Source organism: Engraulis encrasicolus, chromosome 23 (genome assembly GCF_034702125.1).
Source record: "Engraulis encrasicolus isolate BLACKSEA-1 chromosome 23, IST_EnEncr_1.0, whole genome shotgun sequence".
In the NCBI taxonomy this organism is placed as follows: domain Eukaryota; kingdom Metazoa; phylum Chordata; class Actinopteri; order Clupeiformes; family Engraulidae; genus Engraulis; species Engraulis encrasicolus.
Window position 1 is genome coordinate 31,558,046 of NC_085879.1, and position 14,855 is coordinate 31,572,900.

A 14,855-nucleotide genomic window follows, 5' to 3' on the forward strand; every position below is an offset into this window, starting at 1 on the left:
AACACACTTAACAGAAAATTAAACATTCATGTTTAATACGTAACTGAAAATCAAAAAAGGTTGGGCTGTTCGTCCTTTAAAAGGCATGCACACTTCTCTACATAGGCTAAGCTATCTCCCTCCCTACGCTACTTCACTGTATTGAATAAGTTCAAACAGCCTCCATTTGTAGGCTATAAACAACTAATATATCAATGTATCAGGTCCTTGAGTTCAACATTGCATATACAGTAAACATGCTGAAAATGAAGCCAAACATATCATAGATCAGTGGTTTGGCCAAATAATGTGGGTATGGATTTGAATGATAGTGTCACAACACACTGTGTCATAACAGAAACCATGTGCGGTTATAGGGGGCAGCTTGGGGAAACCGTTTGGTGGCCACGCAAAAGGTCCAGGTCCATTAAGTGTGGCATCACTACACACACACACACACACACACACACACACACACACACACACACACACACACACACACACACACACACACACACACACACACACGCGTCATAATGAGACCCAGTCACTCACTCACGTCTGAAGGGGGAAGTGGAAAAGGCCGGGATCCAATCATCATCATCATACCTGCACAGAGAAAAGAGAGAGGGAGAGAAAAAGAGAGGGGGTGGGGGGATAGAGAGAGGAGAGAGAGTGAGAAAAACCAGTGAGAGAAAGGGAGGGTGGGTAGAGAGAGGAGATAGGCTGAGAAAAAAAAGTGTGAGAGAGAGAGAGAGAGAGAGAGAGAGAGAGAGAGAGAGAGAGAGAGAGAGAGAGAGAGAGAGAGAGAGAGAGAGAGAAAGAGAGAGGGGAGGGAGGGAGGGAAAGTAGAGAGAGAGAGAAAGAGAGAGAGAGAGAGAGAGAGAGAGAGAGAGAGAGAGGGAGGGAGGGAAAGAAGAGAGAGAGAGAGAGAGAGAGAGAGAGAGAGAGAGAGAGGGAGGGAGGGAGGGAAAGAAGAGAGAGGAGAGAGAGAAACAAAGAGAGGGAGGGAGGGAGGGAGGGAAAGAAGAGAGAGGAGAGAGAAGCCCAAAAGCACTGAGTCATATTAACCAATGAGCGGACACCCACATGTATACAGCGACGCAGGTCTACTTGATGGAACTTCCTGGCACATATTCTATATTTTCCAGTTGAGTGATGATGAGGAGGATGAAGTAAGCCTACACTACACTGTACTACGCTACACTACAGGCTGGCCAGCCGAGGCCAACCACCATTCTGACATTTATTACAATCCTACTGCTGGAACATTCTCTCTCTCTCTCTTTCTCTCACACCTCTCTGTGTTTGTGGTGTGGTCTTGAGGTTGGAGAAAGGAGACGCACTACATAGTAAAAGCCTATGACGCCTGATGAGACTGACTGACACACTGTCTGACTGTCATTGACATGCAATACACACGTGAAAGAAAGCCAAAAGCCCAACTGGGAAACTTGTCATTGTGACACAGCACTCCACAGCACACGTGGAGCACAAGTGTTCCCTGCACACTGCACACAATGAAATTGCATTTATGCCTCACCCATGCGGGGGTGGGGGGGGCAGCCCCCAATGGCGCCCCAAGGGAGCAGTGCGGCAGGACGGTACCATGCTCATGGAGGAGGATGGGGGAGAGCACTGGTTAATTACTCCACCCACCAACCTGGCAGGTCGGGAGTCGAACCAGCAACCTTTGGGATACAAGTCTGGGTTCTATATTCCCCGGGTTCTATATTCTCTGGGTTCTATGTTCTGCTGGTTCTATGTTCCTGCTCTGCGTTCTATGTCCCCAGTTTCTATTTCTATTCCTCAAGTCTTATATGTTCCCTAGGTCCTATTTTCCCAGAGTTCTACAGTATGTTCCCAGGTCCCATGTTCCGTAGGGCAGTAAAGCTCCGCTCCTCTGAATACTGATCTGAAGGGCTCTAAATTAACTGTTCTTCATCACCAGCCAACGTGACTAATAGATGTTAATCTTATTAGCCAAACACATACACACCTTAATGGGTCAAAATGGCTAGTAAGTTGGTCTTTTCCACCACCCAAACTCAAATTTCACCAGCATTTGGGTGACAGCGGTTGTTGGATTGGCCGGTTAGCTGAAACATTACTTCAAAAAAGTAGCTGGAGCTGTGTGTGCGGCATTTTCTTTATTTTCTTTGATAGCATGGGAATAGTAGTCTACGGGTGCTGACACAAAACAAGCATGTCTTTGGCTTGGGCTTTACCTTCTTCATGAGCAGGTGTTCTATTAGGTCAGGGCCAGTGGAAGGAGAATTGCACACAGGGCCCCGGGGCAAAACACGAACAGGGCCCCCTATACGGCCTATAAAGTTCATAATGGGGCCCCCACCACAACACGGGAGGGCCCTGCCAAATGCCCTGCTTGACCCCCCCCATATAGCTCCATCCCTGGTCAGGGCAAATAAGCTCATGCATTGTTTTCACAGAGTTCAGTAATAATTTGCGTGTAACAAAAAAAAAAAAACATGCACATCCATCTCAGTTTCTCTTACTTTAATGTCATGTTTCGGGCAGCATGATGGAGGTTATGTCTGATGAAGGGCATGCTACCCAAAACGTCACATTAAAGTAAGGGAAACAAGAGCTTGGTGTCTTGGAGTTTATTTTCAGTTTTCAAATAATAATTTGCGGGCTTGAACCCTTGAACCCCCAACCCTGAGATTAACAGTCTCGTTCTCTACTGACATTGTACAATAATCAAAAAACTTTTTTGCAATGTAGAAAAGTCCCAAGTGCACAAGAACTTAAGAAAGTTTTTGAAGGTGTGGGGAAAAAAACCCTGACTCATCAGAAGCGAGGGAATTCAAGGCACTCTTCAGATACAAAACTCTTTAGCAGGGCAGTTTCTAGTTAATTTGGTGCCCTCGGTGCACCCCCTTCCATTTTGTAGCGGTGTACATCTGATCGAGCACAGCTGATCAAAGTATTTATTGTACTACATACAGTAACAGTATATATTGAATGCCCATGAATAATCATTGTCAATGTGAAGTTTAGGTTTTATTTCACATGACCTTCAAATTCCGTGGGACTTTAGGGCACCCCCAAGACATTTGGTGCCCTAGGCGACCGCCTTGCCTGCCTGTCTATGCCTAGCGCAGATCCTGCTCTTGAGATACGAGTGCCTAGAATTCCCTCCTTTCCAATGACTCAAAACGATACTGTTCACCCGCCTGACCCCATATCACAGTCCAAGGTGACACCCAACGAAGTGGCAGACTTTGACTAAGTGCTGAATTGCGTAGCACTGTTAAATTCCCTGTGTGTGTGTCACATGGTCAGTTCCAATCTCCGCACTGTGTACGAAGATGCAGTGCCTTTTCCGCCCTCACGTAACGGCAAAATTTGAGGGTGAAGTGTCGGTCCAAATCACATTCTCACGGTCTGATACACTTAATGGAAATGATGGTTGTCATGTGTCATCAGAGGTTACCAATAGCCAAAATACAATTCAACACAGAAGACACTGTTTGTTATGTTGACATTTCCTTTGTTACCCCTGTCTCTTATACGCATGCTGATTGTCTTTCAAATCAAAACTATGCTGTTATTACAGAGAGACGGCAGTTTGACAGATCTGACATTCAACTAAATCACAAATTGAGTGCGAAAAGTGTTCAATAAGTAACCGCACACTTAAAAAAATGGCCGGTTTGAAAGCGTTATCCGGCTGCGTTACAGAACACTTAACTCGCTGCGATTAGAAATGGAACGCCCTACGTACCCAAACACAGTGCGGAAAGCGTGGTAAGTACGGACATTGGAACTCGCCGCGATTAGAAATGGAATGCCCAATTTACCCAAACACAATGTGGAAAGGCCAGTAAGTAACACAAGTCGCCCCCTGTGTCACATCACTCCACACACACACACACACACACACACACACACACACACACACACACACACACACACACACACACACACACACACACGGTATAACATAGGCCCTGCGCTAAGGGGCTAACCCGGTAAGACACGGCCCTTGTTAAATAAATTAGCTGTTACCAGAATGGCAATGACCAAGTTGTAATGCATTACTAAAGGCCCTGTGCACTGTCAAAGTGGTGTAGCACTACAACGTTTTTTAGTGACCATTACAGCGGAAAGGTGTGCATTAACCCCTGAATGCATGCCATACCTCCAGTGGCACGCAGTAATAGTCATTGAAAAGTTAACCACCATAGTACTACACTACTATGACATAACACAGGGCCCTCAGTAATGCGCTACCACTTAGTCATTGCCATGCTGGTAACAGCTAATTTATAACGCTGTGTCTTACTGGGTTAAGCGACAGTGCAGCATGTGCCAGTGAGTGCAAGTGAGGAAAGGGAAGTGTTTGTGGTGAGATGGCTGCAGATGTGGTCTGCTCTGCCAGCATGCAGCTCCGATGGCTGCCTTTTGGCAAGTGTAGTGCAGACCCATCAGCAAAGATACAGGTCTATGCAAGACGTATAGTAATATAGAATAAATGTAGATGTTATGACTTATCATAAGATTATCAGACTTATGTTATGACTAATCATCATCCGATGTTATCTGGGCAAAGAAAAACCTTTTTGCAGCTCCAAACTAGGAAGCATGAATATTGTTGCACTCAAGAAAAATAAACAGGTGTGCGGACCTCACTGGAATAGTTCAGCTCATTCACAAAATACTGGTATACAGTGTACATGTATTTCTGTAGCCTCTTGCAGATGGGGTCGTCGGTGGGCCTATTCACTATTAGCTGAAAATACTCATGCTAAATACTACATCATAACAACATTGCCATGGCATTACTGAGAGCCTTGAGTAACACATTACGACACAGCCATTAAAATGTTGGTGGCAGTAAGGTTATAACATAGGCTCTGCGGTAAGGGGTTAAAAAAGCCTTTCAGTTAATCAGTATGTGTCGTATCTGAGTCTGTAGTAGTCTACGTAAGCTACATTTTAACTTGCAGAAGTACCACTTCCATGAATGTATAACTGTCTACCTCACATACAGTAGTAGTGTTTCCCATTCTAAAGACATGTTGCCATGGTAAGTACACTTCAGTGACGGAATTATTGCACACAGGACCCCGGGGCAAAACACTTATAGGGCCCCCCCTCCCATACAGCCTGCCAAAGTCAAGATAGGGCCCCCGCCAACAATACAGGAGGGCCCTATAACCAGGACTGGATTAATGAACAGGCTAGATATGGCTGCAGCCAGACAGCCCCAATCTGCCAGGGCCCTCTTAACCAAAGGGGGGAAAACTAAATGTGAATGGATTTGAAGACATGTAAAGAAGATGCGGTATTGATAACTTAGTTTTCCATGTCAGGTAGACTTTTAAATCTTAATACTCGTTTTGGGTTGGAATTATGACACTGTCTATGTAATTTTGTTATGAACTTTGCCTTCCGCCGGGGCCTACAGCAACCTGTAGCCTAGCCCCAGGCCTTCTTAATTCGGCCCTGCCTGTAACTCCTTAAGAGTTAAAATAACACTGCTGTTTTGACAGTGTACTCTCTGAAAATGGCACTGCAAAAAAAGCACCGTGCCGTGTTGCACAGCATACTTGCAGCCAGGTGTTACTACAGCATGTGAGAGTTCCTCACGAGAGATAACAACACCTCGGCCTCGGAGATGTGAAACCTCATTCTATTTCATGTGGTGTACGAGACCTCCTTACTGAGAACAGCGTAAAACACTAGATAATCATTATTGTAGGAAGCCAGCCGCTTTTACGGCCTACCGTACTGTCAATTTGAAAGTCAAACATCAGAAAAGAGGTAGTAAACAAACACTCTACTCATATGGTGGGTGGGATCTTCTAACTGAAAAACAAGCACCAAAAGCACTACTTAATCATTACCGTAATCATTACCATTACTGTAGTCCTATGTATGCAGCTCCATTATGGATCAACTATAAAAAAGAGACAATGCGTAAACTCCAAGTAGCATATAATGACTGCCTGAGGATATTGCTGAAAAAGCCCAGGAGTTGCAGTGCTAGTAAACTATTTTGTGACTCAGGACTATGTACTTTACAGGCTCTCCTGAGGAACCTAATGTTTAAGTTCATGTGCCGTTTGGATAAGTCTGAAAACTGCATCATAATTATGCTCACAAGTGCCAGATATAGCTCTGTCTGATACCAATGATATATGTGCAAACATTGGTATGGCTGCCTTTTAAGACCGTCATGACATAGTTTGTATATGCTTTGGCACCATTGCTGCTTTTTTATTATTATTTCTTCTTTTTCCTGCACATTCTATTTTTATGTATATGTTGTGTGTCTGCCTATTGGGCCCTGAGCCTGTAATAAAGTTTATATATATATATATATATATATATATATATATATATTACCGTACAAAATCACTTTTATATTGTCATTATGAAAATCAACATTATCAAAAAAGAAAATAATTCTACTCTCTCTCTCTCCTTCAAACATATTTACTGATGGTATAGGCTACGGAGGGCAGTAAGACACAATTGGAGGTGACCTTTAGAAGAAATTATATCCAGGTCTGTGATGGGATGAAAAAGCCTGTGACAACATTTTTAGTCATCTAATATCAGTTATGTTGTCCCCAACAGCCAAAATTAATATTTAAATCAATATTTTAATCTGACTCTGCGAGGTTTGCTGGAGTTGCATGAGGACTGATACCATTACATAAAGGGGAGGGCCAGGCCAAAATCATCAACAGTCCTCCGGGCAAATGCCCTGTATGCCCTATGGCCAATCCAGCCCTGCTCTACCAGGGATGTCAAGCTCAAATTCTCTGAGGGCCAAAATTACATGTATTTAAATTAATTTAATTTAATTCATTCATTCATGTGAATTGCAGACCGAACTTAAATTGTTCATACGTCAAATTTCACTAACACTTTCTCATCATACATGGTGGTTCAAATGAGTCTGTCTGTTGCATGAATGAGATGTTACAGAGGCCCAATCATATTCCAGTGATACACCAACTTCGATGTTCAAGTCATGTTATAGGCTATTACTGGTGATTGTGGGCCATCTGTAGCCTAATGCCTTGTGTACACCAAGCGCTACCTACGCGACCCAGGTAGCTGAGGTGGTTGAAGAAGTTTCGCCATGAATTCACTTTATTCGCTCCGGACGCGGCATTGACATGTTTGATTTAGCTAATTTCTTAACCGCTCTGGTTTGACAGCCTGGGAAATTCGGAGATATGAACGTTCCAATTGATTTTCGCCGAACCACGTCATAGGTCATTACCATAATATTAGCTTGCCTTCAATCGTTAAAATTCGCTCTGGTTGCTCAGTTCGCTTCGCTCCTGGCGAATTCGCTCTGGTAGCGCTGGTCACGTGCCCTCCATAGAGAAATAATGACTTTCGGCGCTCAGGTCGCGTAGTTCACGCTTGGTGTACACGGGGCATAATGCACATTTGAAATGATCTCACGGGTCAAATAAAATTACCCAGAGGGCCAGATTTGCAGTTTTGAGTTTGACATCCTTGACCTATACAGTACCAGCAGTCTACAAACCATTGATATAATTTTGGATGAAGAATTTTAATGTCAAAAAGAAACTATTGGAGGTCCTGTGCCACATGGTATAGAGCAGTGTTTCTCAACTGGTGGATCGCGACCCAAAAGTGGTCGCGGAGGGGTCATGGGTGAGTCGTGGAGACTTGGTGTAAAAAAAAACATAATTCTAAAAAAAAAAAAAAAACTCCCGACCCGCCAGGTTGGTGGGGGGAGTAATCAACCAGTGCTCCCCCCTCATCCTCCTCCATGATTGAGGTACCCTGAGCATGGTACCGTCCCACCGCACTGCTCCCCATGGGGCGCCACTGAGGGCTGCCCCCTTGCACGGGTGAGGCATAAATGCAATTTCGTTGTGTGCAGTGTGCAGTGTTCACTTGTGTGCTGTGTCACAATGACAATGGGAGTTGGAGTGGAGTTTCCCAATGGGCTTTCAAGTGAAGCCATATACAAGTAAAAAAAAAAAAACTCTGTGTCATCTGTTGTCATAGATACAATCTGAATGTTTATGCGAGATAGATAGCGTGCAACCAGTCATTCGAGTCTTTGTTACATTTTGAGAATTGCATTGAATTGACTTGAATTGAACGCTAAAAAAATTGAGTCACGACCGAATGAGAGTGGAAAATGGTGGGTCCCAAGACTGTTCCAGTTGAGAACCACTGCTATAGAGCACCGGTACCATATAGTCTACGTGGGTTCCCAGATTCGAGTCCCGACTGGGTCATTTCCCAGCCCGACTACCCTCTCTGTCTCTCTCTACTACTTGCTACATCACAGTGCTTTCATAATATAGGCGTTAAAGGCCTAAAATAATAAGAGAGAGAGAAACTATTAATTGTTGTACATATCGGGCAGAAGTCTGGAAGGACGTGTGTAGCGGGGGCGAGGGGGGGAATTCCTGTCCTGCCCAACATCATGATGACATGGAAAAGCGCTGAAATGGCAAACTGTACAGGAGAAGCCCCAAAGTCGGGGAAAACTCCCACATACCTGTTAAACATGATGAGTGTTTGTTTAGTCAATTCCTGACATAACAACTTTGACACATTGTCATCCCGGGTGTTGTAGCCACCTGGTACCATGTTTACTACCATGTGTGACTTGTAAACCACAAAACTTCTGGCGTCATGTGTCATGTGTCAAGTTCTGGAGGCGTCAAGATACCGAAATGTTATGGACAATTCCATGCTCTCAACTTCGTGAGAACAGTTTGGAGCATGCTCCCCCCCAAAAAAACCAAAAAAAAAACCAAAGCAAGGTCCATAACAGAATGACAGAATATGGTATGGATGAAGTTGACTGGCCTGCACAGAGTGCTAACCGGAACCCAATAGAACACCTTTGGGGGTGAATTAGAGTGCTGAACTCCTCACTGTCCCTTCCCAGCCCCATCTCTCTCGCCTTGCTAAAAGATAGATAGATAGATAGAGAGAGAGAGAGAGAGAGAGAGAAACTATCAATTGTTGTATCTATCGGGTAGAATTCTGGAAGGATGGTCCTGTAGTGGGTCTAACGGTAGGTTCACTGGGCTGCTACGCCGGCGACCCCCGGTTCGAGTCCGTCCCAGGTCATTTGCTGACCCTCCCCCAACTCTCTCCCCATTCACTTCCTGTCTGCCTCTCCTGCTGTCCCATCTTAAAAAAAGACAAAAAAAGAAATATCTAGAGGGGGGAAATTCCTTTCTTACAAACCGTTGCTGTGCACCCAACATCATGATGAGATTGCTTTCATAATATAGGCGTTAAAGGCCTAAAATAATAAGAGAGAGAGAAACTATTAAGTGTTGTACATATCGGGCAGAAGTCTGGAAGGACGTGTGTAGCGGGGGCGAGGGGGGGAATTCCTGTCCTGCCCAACATCATGATGACATGGAAAAGCGCTGAAATGGCAAACTGAACAGGAGAGGCCCCAAAGTCGGGGAAAAACTCCCACATACCTGTTAAACATGATGAGTGTTTGTTTAGTCAATTCCTGACATAACAACTTTTGACACATTGTCACCCCGGGTGTTGTAGCCACCTGGTACCATGTTTACTACCATGTGTGACTTGTAAACCACAAAAGTTTTTGAGGCGTCATGTGTCAAGTTCCGGACGCGTCAAGATACTGAAACGTTTTGGACAATTCCATGCTCTCAACTTAGGTGCTGTTTCCACGTAGCAGGATATTTTTTTAGCAGGGTATTTTTTTCTCCTGCTAGGTGTAAACGCAACATGTGGATAAAAAAAAATCCTCCATTGTAACAAATGCGTTTCAGACCCCTAAACAGAATTTTTTTTTTTCCTGCACCTGGATTTTTAAATATCTGCTACGTGGAAACGGAAGGCCAAAACCAATGCAAAACCAATACAAGCAGGAGAAAAAAATATCCACATATAAAAATATCCAGCTACGTGGAAACGGAACCTTAGTGAGAACAGCTTGGAGCGTGCCCCCGCACCCCTCCTTCCTCTTCCTCTTCCAACATGACTTCGCACCAGTGCACAAAACAAGGTCCATGCACAGAGTGCTAACCGCAACCCAATAGAACACCTTTGCAACACCTTTCCAATTCGAGCGGAGAACTCCAAACTGTCCTTTCCCAGCCCTACTCCCATCTCTCTCTCCTTGCTACTTCACAGTCCTACCATAATAAAGGTGTTCAAGGCCTAAAATAAAAAGAGAGAGAGAGAGTCAGACGGAGACGGAGACGGAGAACGCAAAAGAGAGGAAAAAAAACTGTTGTTGTATCTATCGGGTACAATTCTGGAACGGTAGGGCACTGGGCTGCTACAACCATGACCCCGGTTCGAGTCCGACCCAGGTCATTCGCTGACCCCTCCCCCAACTCTCTCCCCATTCACTTCCTGTCTGCCTCTCCTCAGGGCTCTCAAGTTTTGAAGATTGTTTGGAGTGAGAATTTTATTTTTTAAGGGGGGGGGCAGACATCGACCCGTCACCCATCGACCCATTGACACTAGGCTTTCCTTCAACCCAGCTAGTTAAAAAGTTTGATTAGGCCACGATTTAGGTACACGATTTATTCAATATGCTTAGCCCTAACCAGTACTCGAGTTGTAAAATAAAAGCAGCTGGGGATGGTCACTCAGAGATTGATTCTAACTATTGATGGTTTGGGGGCTTCTCCCCTGAGGAAAAAATGAAAATGTAGTGTTAGGGGTCTTACACACCAAGGCGGTAAAGCGTCGCGGAACGGCCGCGTTTTTTACCGGCGTCGGTGAAAATACATTGAAACATATCTGTCCTTACACACCAACCGGCGGTAGTCGAGCGTCAGCGGCGCGGGAGCCGGCTCCGCGCCGCGCTGCATTTGGAAAATAGAACTCGAGCGTATTTTTCACGCCGGAGACCGGCGGTGTCTCATTCAAATGAATGGCAAAGTAGCACGCTAGCTTTAGCTGTGGGGAGGGTTTTGAACAGGACTGGCCGCGCACGCTGACGCTGTCAGTGTGAAAGGCAGAGAAAAACACGCCGGCCAAAACTAAGCAGAAAGACCGCGTTCGTCCCGGGACCGTTCCGTTCCGCCTTGGTATGTTTTGGCCCTCAAAAGTGCAATTTTAACACAATATGTGAAGAAGGGATGCCTGTTTTAGAGGGAGGTGATTTTTGACCATTTTCATTGAGGGGGATGATTTTAGACAATGTTCATTGTAGGGGGATAGCTTAAAATAGGTTACCTGTATCTGTTCTTTATTGTGCATTGACATTAGCAGCTCAAATTAAATTGAAGTCCAATCACTTTTTTAGGCGCAAGACCCAAATAATACCCCTTTTCATTCAGTACCATGATATCTCCAGCACTATTGGTTGCCCCTGACTTTTAGCTTACTTGCCCTCTCTTCTACCACTACCTCTGCATTCCTCCATTCTCTCCAGTCTACTATTTGCCCACCTACCACTCTGTCTCCTCTTCTGTCTCCACGTCCACGGTTTATTCCCATGACATTCTAAATCAAATGCAATAAGAGAAACATATCCTAAATGTGACATGGCGGCTCCGACTAGAACTAGATCCCCTTTCCATTGGATACACTGAACGAACTCTGATCGTCCTCAGCACAACTCGAATGGTTGGTGGCACGTCAATTCTCTGTATTAATTGCTGCGAGTTGTCAATAATTTCACTGTTTCTCATTGACAAATGAAATTACTGTTATTATTAGGCTGTATGCCACATTCCGAGAAGCTTGCCTGTAAACACCACAATGGATGACTATTGGATATTGGATGAAACTCTGATCCACTGCTCTGATCTGCCCGACAACCGAACAATCTATTTTCTGATTGGCTGAATAGCGTGGTAACTAGTCTGAACACAGAAGCGCTGTTACCAATTTCTGACGCGTCTGTGGATAGGTTGGATGAATTAATGTGCGCCGATTGGATAAGTTATCAAAACTTCAGAGTGTGAAATACCATGTGTGGAGTGTGAGAGTGTGAAATCGCTCAGATGTGTGTGTCACACTCTCAAAGAATGAGACTTGAGAGCCCTGCTCTCCTACTGTCCCATCTTAAAAAAAGACAAAAAAAGAAATATCTAGAGGGGGGGTATTCCTTTCTTACAAACCGTTGCTGTGTGCACCCAACATCATGATGACATGGAAAAGCGCTGAAATGGCAAACTGAACAGGAGAAGCCCCAAAGTCGGGGAAAAACTCCCACATACCTGTTAAACATGATGAGTGTTTGTTTAGTCAAACCTGACATAACAACTTTGACACATTATCATCCCGGGTGCTGTGTAGCCTACCTGGTTATGTTTACAACCATGTGTGAACCACAAAACATTTTTTTTTCTCATTATTTCTTTTTAGTTATGCTGTGGTGGGCCTTTGAAATTCCCCAAATCGTGCGAGCACAGTGATGACAGAGGCAAAGCATTCAACCACCAAAACACTTCACACACCTGCATCAGCCTGAGAAATTCACGTGTGTTTGTTGTGGTGGTAGCCTGGTGTGGTGTTACTGAATACAGTATCTCTGCTCTACATTATTTTTTGGCGTTGCATTTTCCAAAAACTCCTTGTTCAGTTTCTTGATGGTGATTGTCGTGAAAACAGTGGTGAACAAAACATAAATACACAGAGGCTGAATGTGAAATGCACACGCCTTGAAAACCTAGTAGATATTCTTACTAGCAGTAGTAGGCTAATAGTAGCCTAGTAGTAACAGCAGTGGAAGTGATAGCTCTTTTTTGTTGTGTAATTTGAACCTGCCACACTTGCAACAGAGAGTGTTTAAATTGTAAGTGGTACCTACCCATAGCAATAACCGAAGTGCAGTGGTTAATCTACTTTCTCAAAGCCTTAGATGGGGGGGGGACCTATGTCTCGAGGGCCATATGCGGCCCTTGAGGTAGTTTTATCTGGCCCTCGATATAGTTTTAATGTTACGCAGCTTCACATGAAATATGACATATTTTGTAAAGGAATCTTAGACAATATATTTGCAATACAATTAAGTTATATTCAGGAGACCTAGAGAAGGTGGTGTGTGTTTTAAAGGTGGCTACCTTCAATATAGGCCTAAAGTGCAGGGGGAAATCCTGGTTTGTGTTCATAGTGGCCCTCGGTGGACTTTTACGGCCCTCGGATGAATTTGAAGTGGCCCCTCGAATGTAAAAGGTTCTCCACCCCTGCCTTAGATCAACAAATAATTAAATTACTTAAATGCTGGCAACCGGATGATAAGCAGAAGACGGCCTTCGAGGTGTCCCAATATCAAGGGAAAATGGACTTGGCAGAAGTGAACGTGGGGCTGTTTGACGCTTCTGCCTCCTCCATTATTTCCCTTGATATCGGGACACCTCATCGGCCGTTTTTTCTTACATAGGCCTATTTGTATGAAATACCTCCAGGGCCCCCTAGTGGGCCCCATCCCACAGTTTGAGAATCCCTGGCCTAGACCAGGGGTGCATCCAAAAGTAAAAAAAATAAGGAGAAGCACCTATTTCGTACATCCAAATACCTTAGTAAGCTTTCAACCAGGAAGAGAACAGTACCCGGATCACTTCCTGTGTCCGGTTATTGCAGTCCATGGGAGTTCGATAACTGTGCGGCCATTGACCATTAGTGAAAGTGAAAGCCCATTGGGAAACTCCAACTCCCATTGTCATTGTGACACAGCACTCCACAGCACACAAGTGAACACTGCACACTGCACACAACGAAATTGCATTAATGCCTCACCCGTGCAAGAGGGCAGCCCTCAGTGGCACCGCATGGGAAGCAGTACGGTGGGACGGTACCATGCTCAGGGTACCTCAGTCATGGAGGAGGATGGGGGAGAGCACTGGTTGATTACTCCCCCCACCAACCTGGCGGGTCGGGAGTCGAACCGGCAACCTCTGGGATGCAAGTCTGACGCCCTAACCGCTCACCCATGACTGCAATTAGTGCCATTAGGGCCGGCCCCCAGCGACCGATCCCACTCAAAAGGTATGTAAATGATGGTGCTGTAGTACGTATGCCAAGGGCATACCTTTGACGTCAAAAAATGCTATTTGGTCAAATGTCGTCAGAAATCGATGCGTTGGTTGGGATGAGACAGCGTAGCTACCTGGGTAGCTTTGCTCTGCTCTGTGAATGAAAGCTACCTGCCCTTACCTTGACTATATTCTCCAGGGCTAAAGACATTATATTACATTACACTTTGCTGAGTCTTTTATCCAAACCGACTTATAGTTATTTTAAGGAGTTAGTTACACATATGTGGATAATTTTAAATGTGGATATTTTTTGTTTACGTTCCGTTTACGTGTAAATACGCAGATATATGGTAAATATGTGGATAAAAATAAAAAACATTGTGGACCCATTTTAAATATTTATATATTTAAAACCAGAGATTTGAAATGCACATTCTAAAGCCCTTTTTACGAGTATACCACAGGTCAAAACCAATGTCTTTTCAAAAATATCCAGATACGTGTAAACAGCTTCTAAGTACAGGGTATTGGTTACAGTCCCTGGAGCTGTGTGGGGTTAGGTGCCTTGCTCAGCCGTGGAGTGAGATAGGGTGGGATTTGAAACTACAATCCTTGGCCCTACCGTGGCTCTAACCGAAAGGTAGGGTACTGGGCTGCTGCGCCGACGACCCGGGTTCGATTCCAGCCCAAGGTCCTTTACGATCCTTCCCCATCTCTCTCTCCCCACTCGTTTCCTGTCCAATCTCTCACTGTTCTATCATAAGTTAAGTCATAAAATACCAAAAGGAAAAATAGTTACTGCAACCCTCTGATCTAAAGCCTATCTCCTTAAAGTGATACTGTCCCATTTTTTCTCCTTGAGTTAAATGATTGGGTTTTACCTTTCTCCTGTACCTCCTGCCGTTTGTA

The 14,855-nt window shown here is 44.6% G+C and overlaps 1 protein-coding gene across 1 annotated transcript in view; it reads right to left on the reverse strand.

The window, feature by feature from the left end:
- Positions 1–582: 582 nt before the first annotated feature.
- Positions 583–14,855, reverse strand: part of il21 (interleukin 21) — a 46,451-nt gene continuing 32,178 nt past the window's right edge. The window contains exon 6 of the mRNA XM_063189906.1: positions 583–588. Coding sequence (XP_063045976.1) covers positions 583–588 — 6 coding nt within the window. The remainder of the gene's footprint in view (positions 589–14,855) is intronic.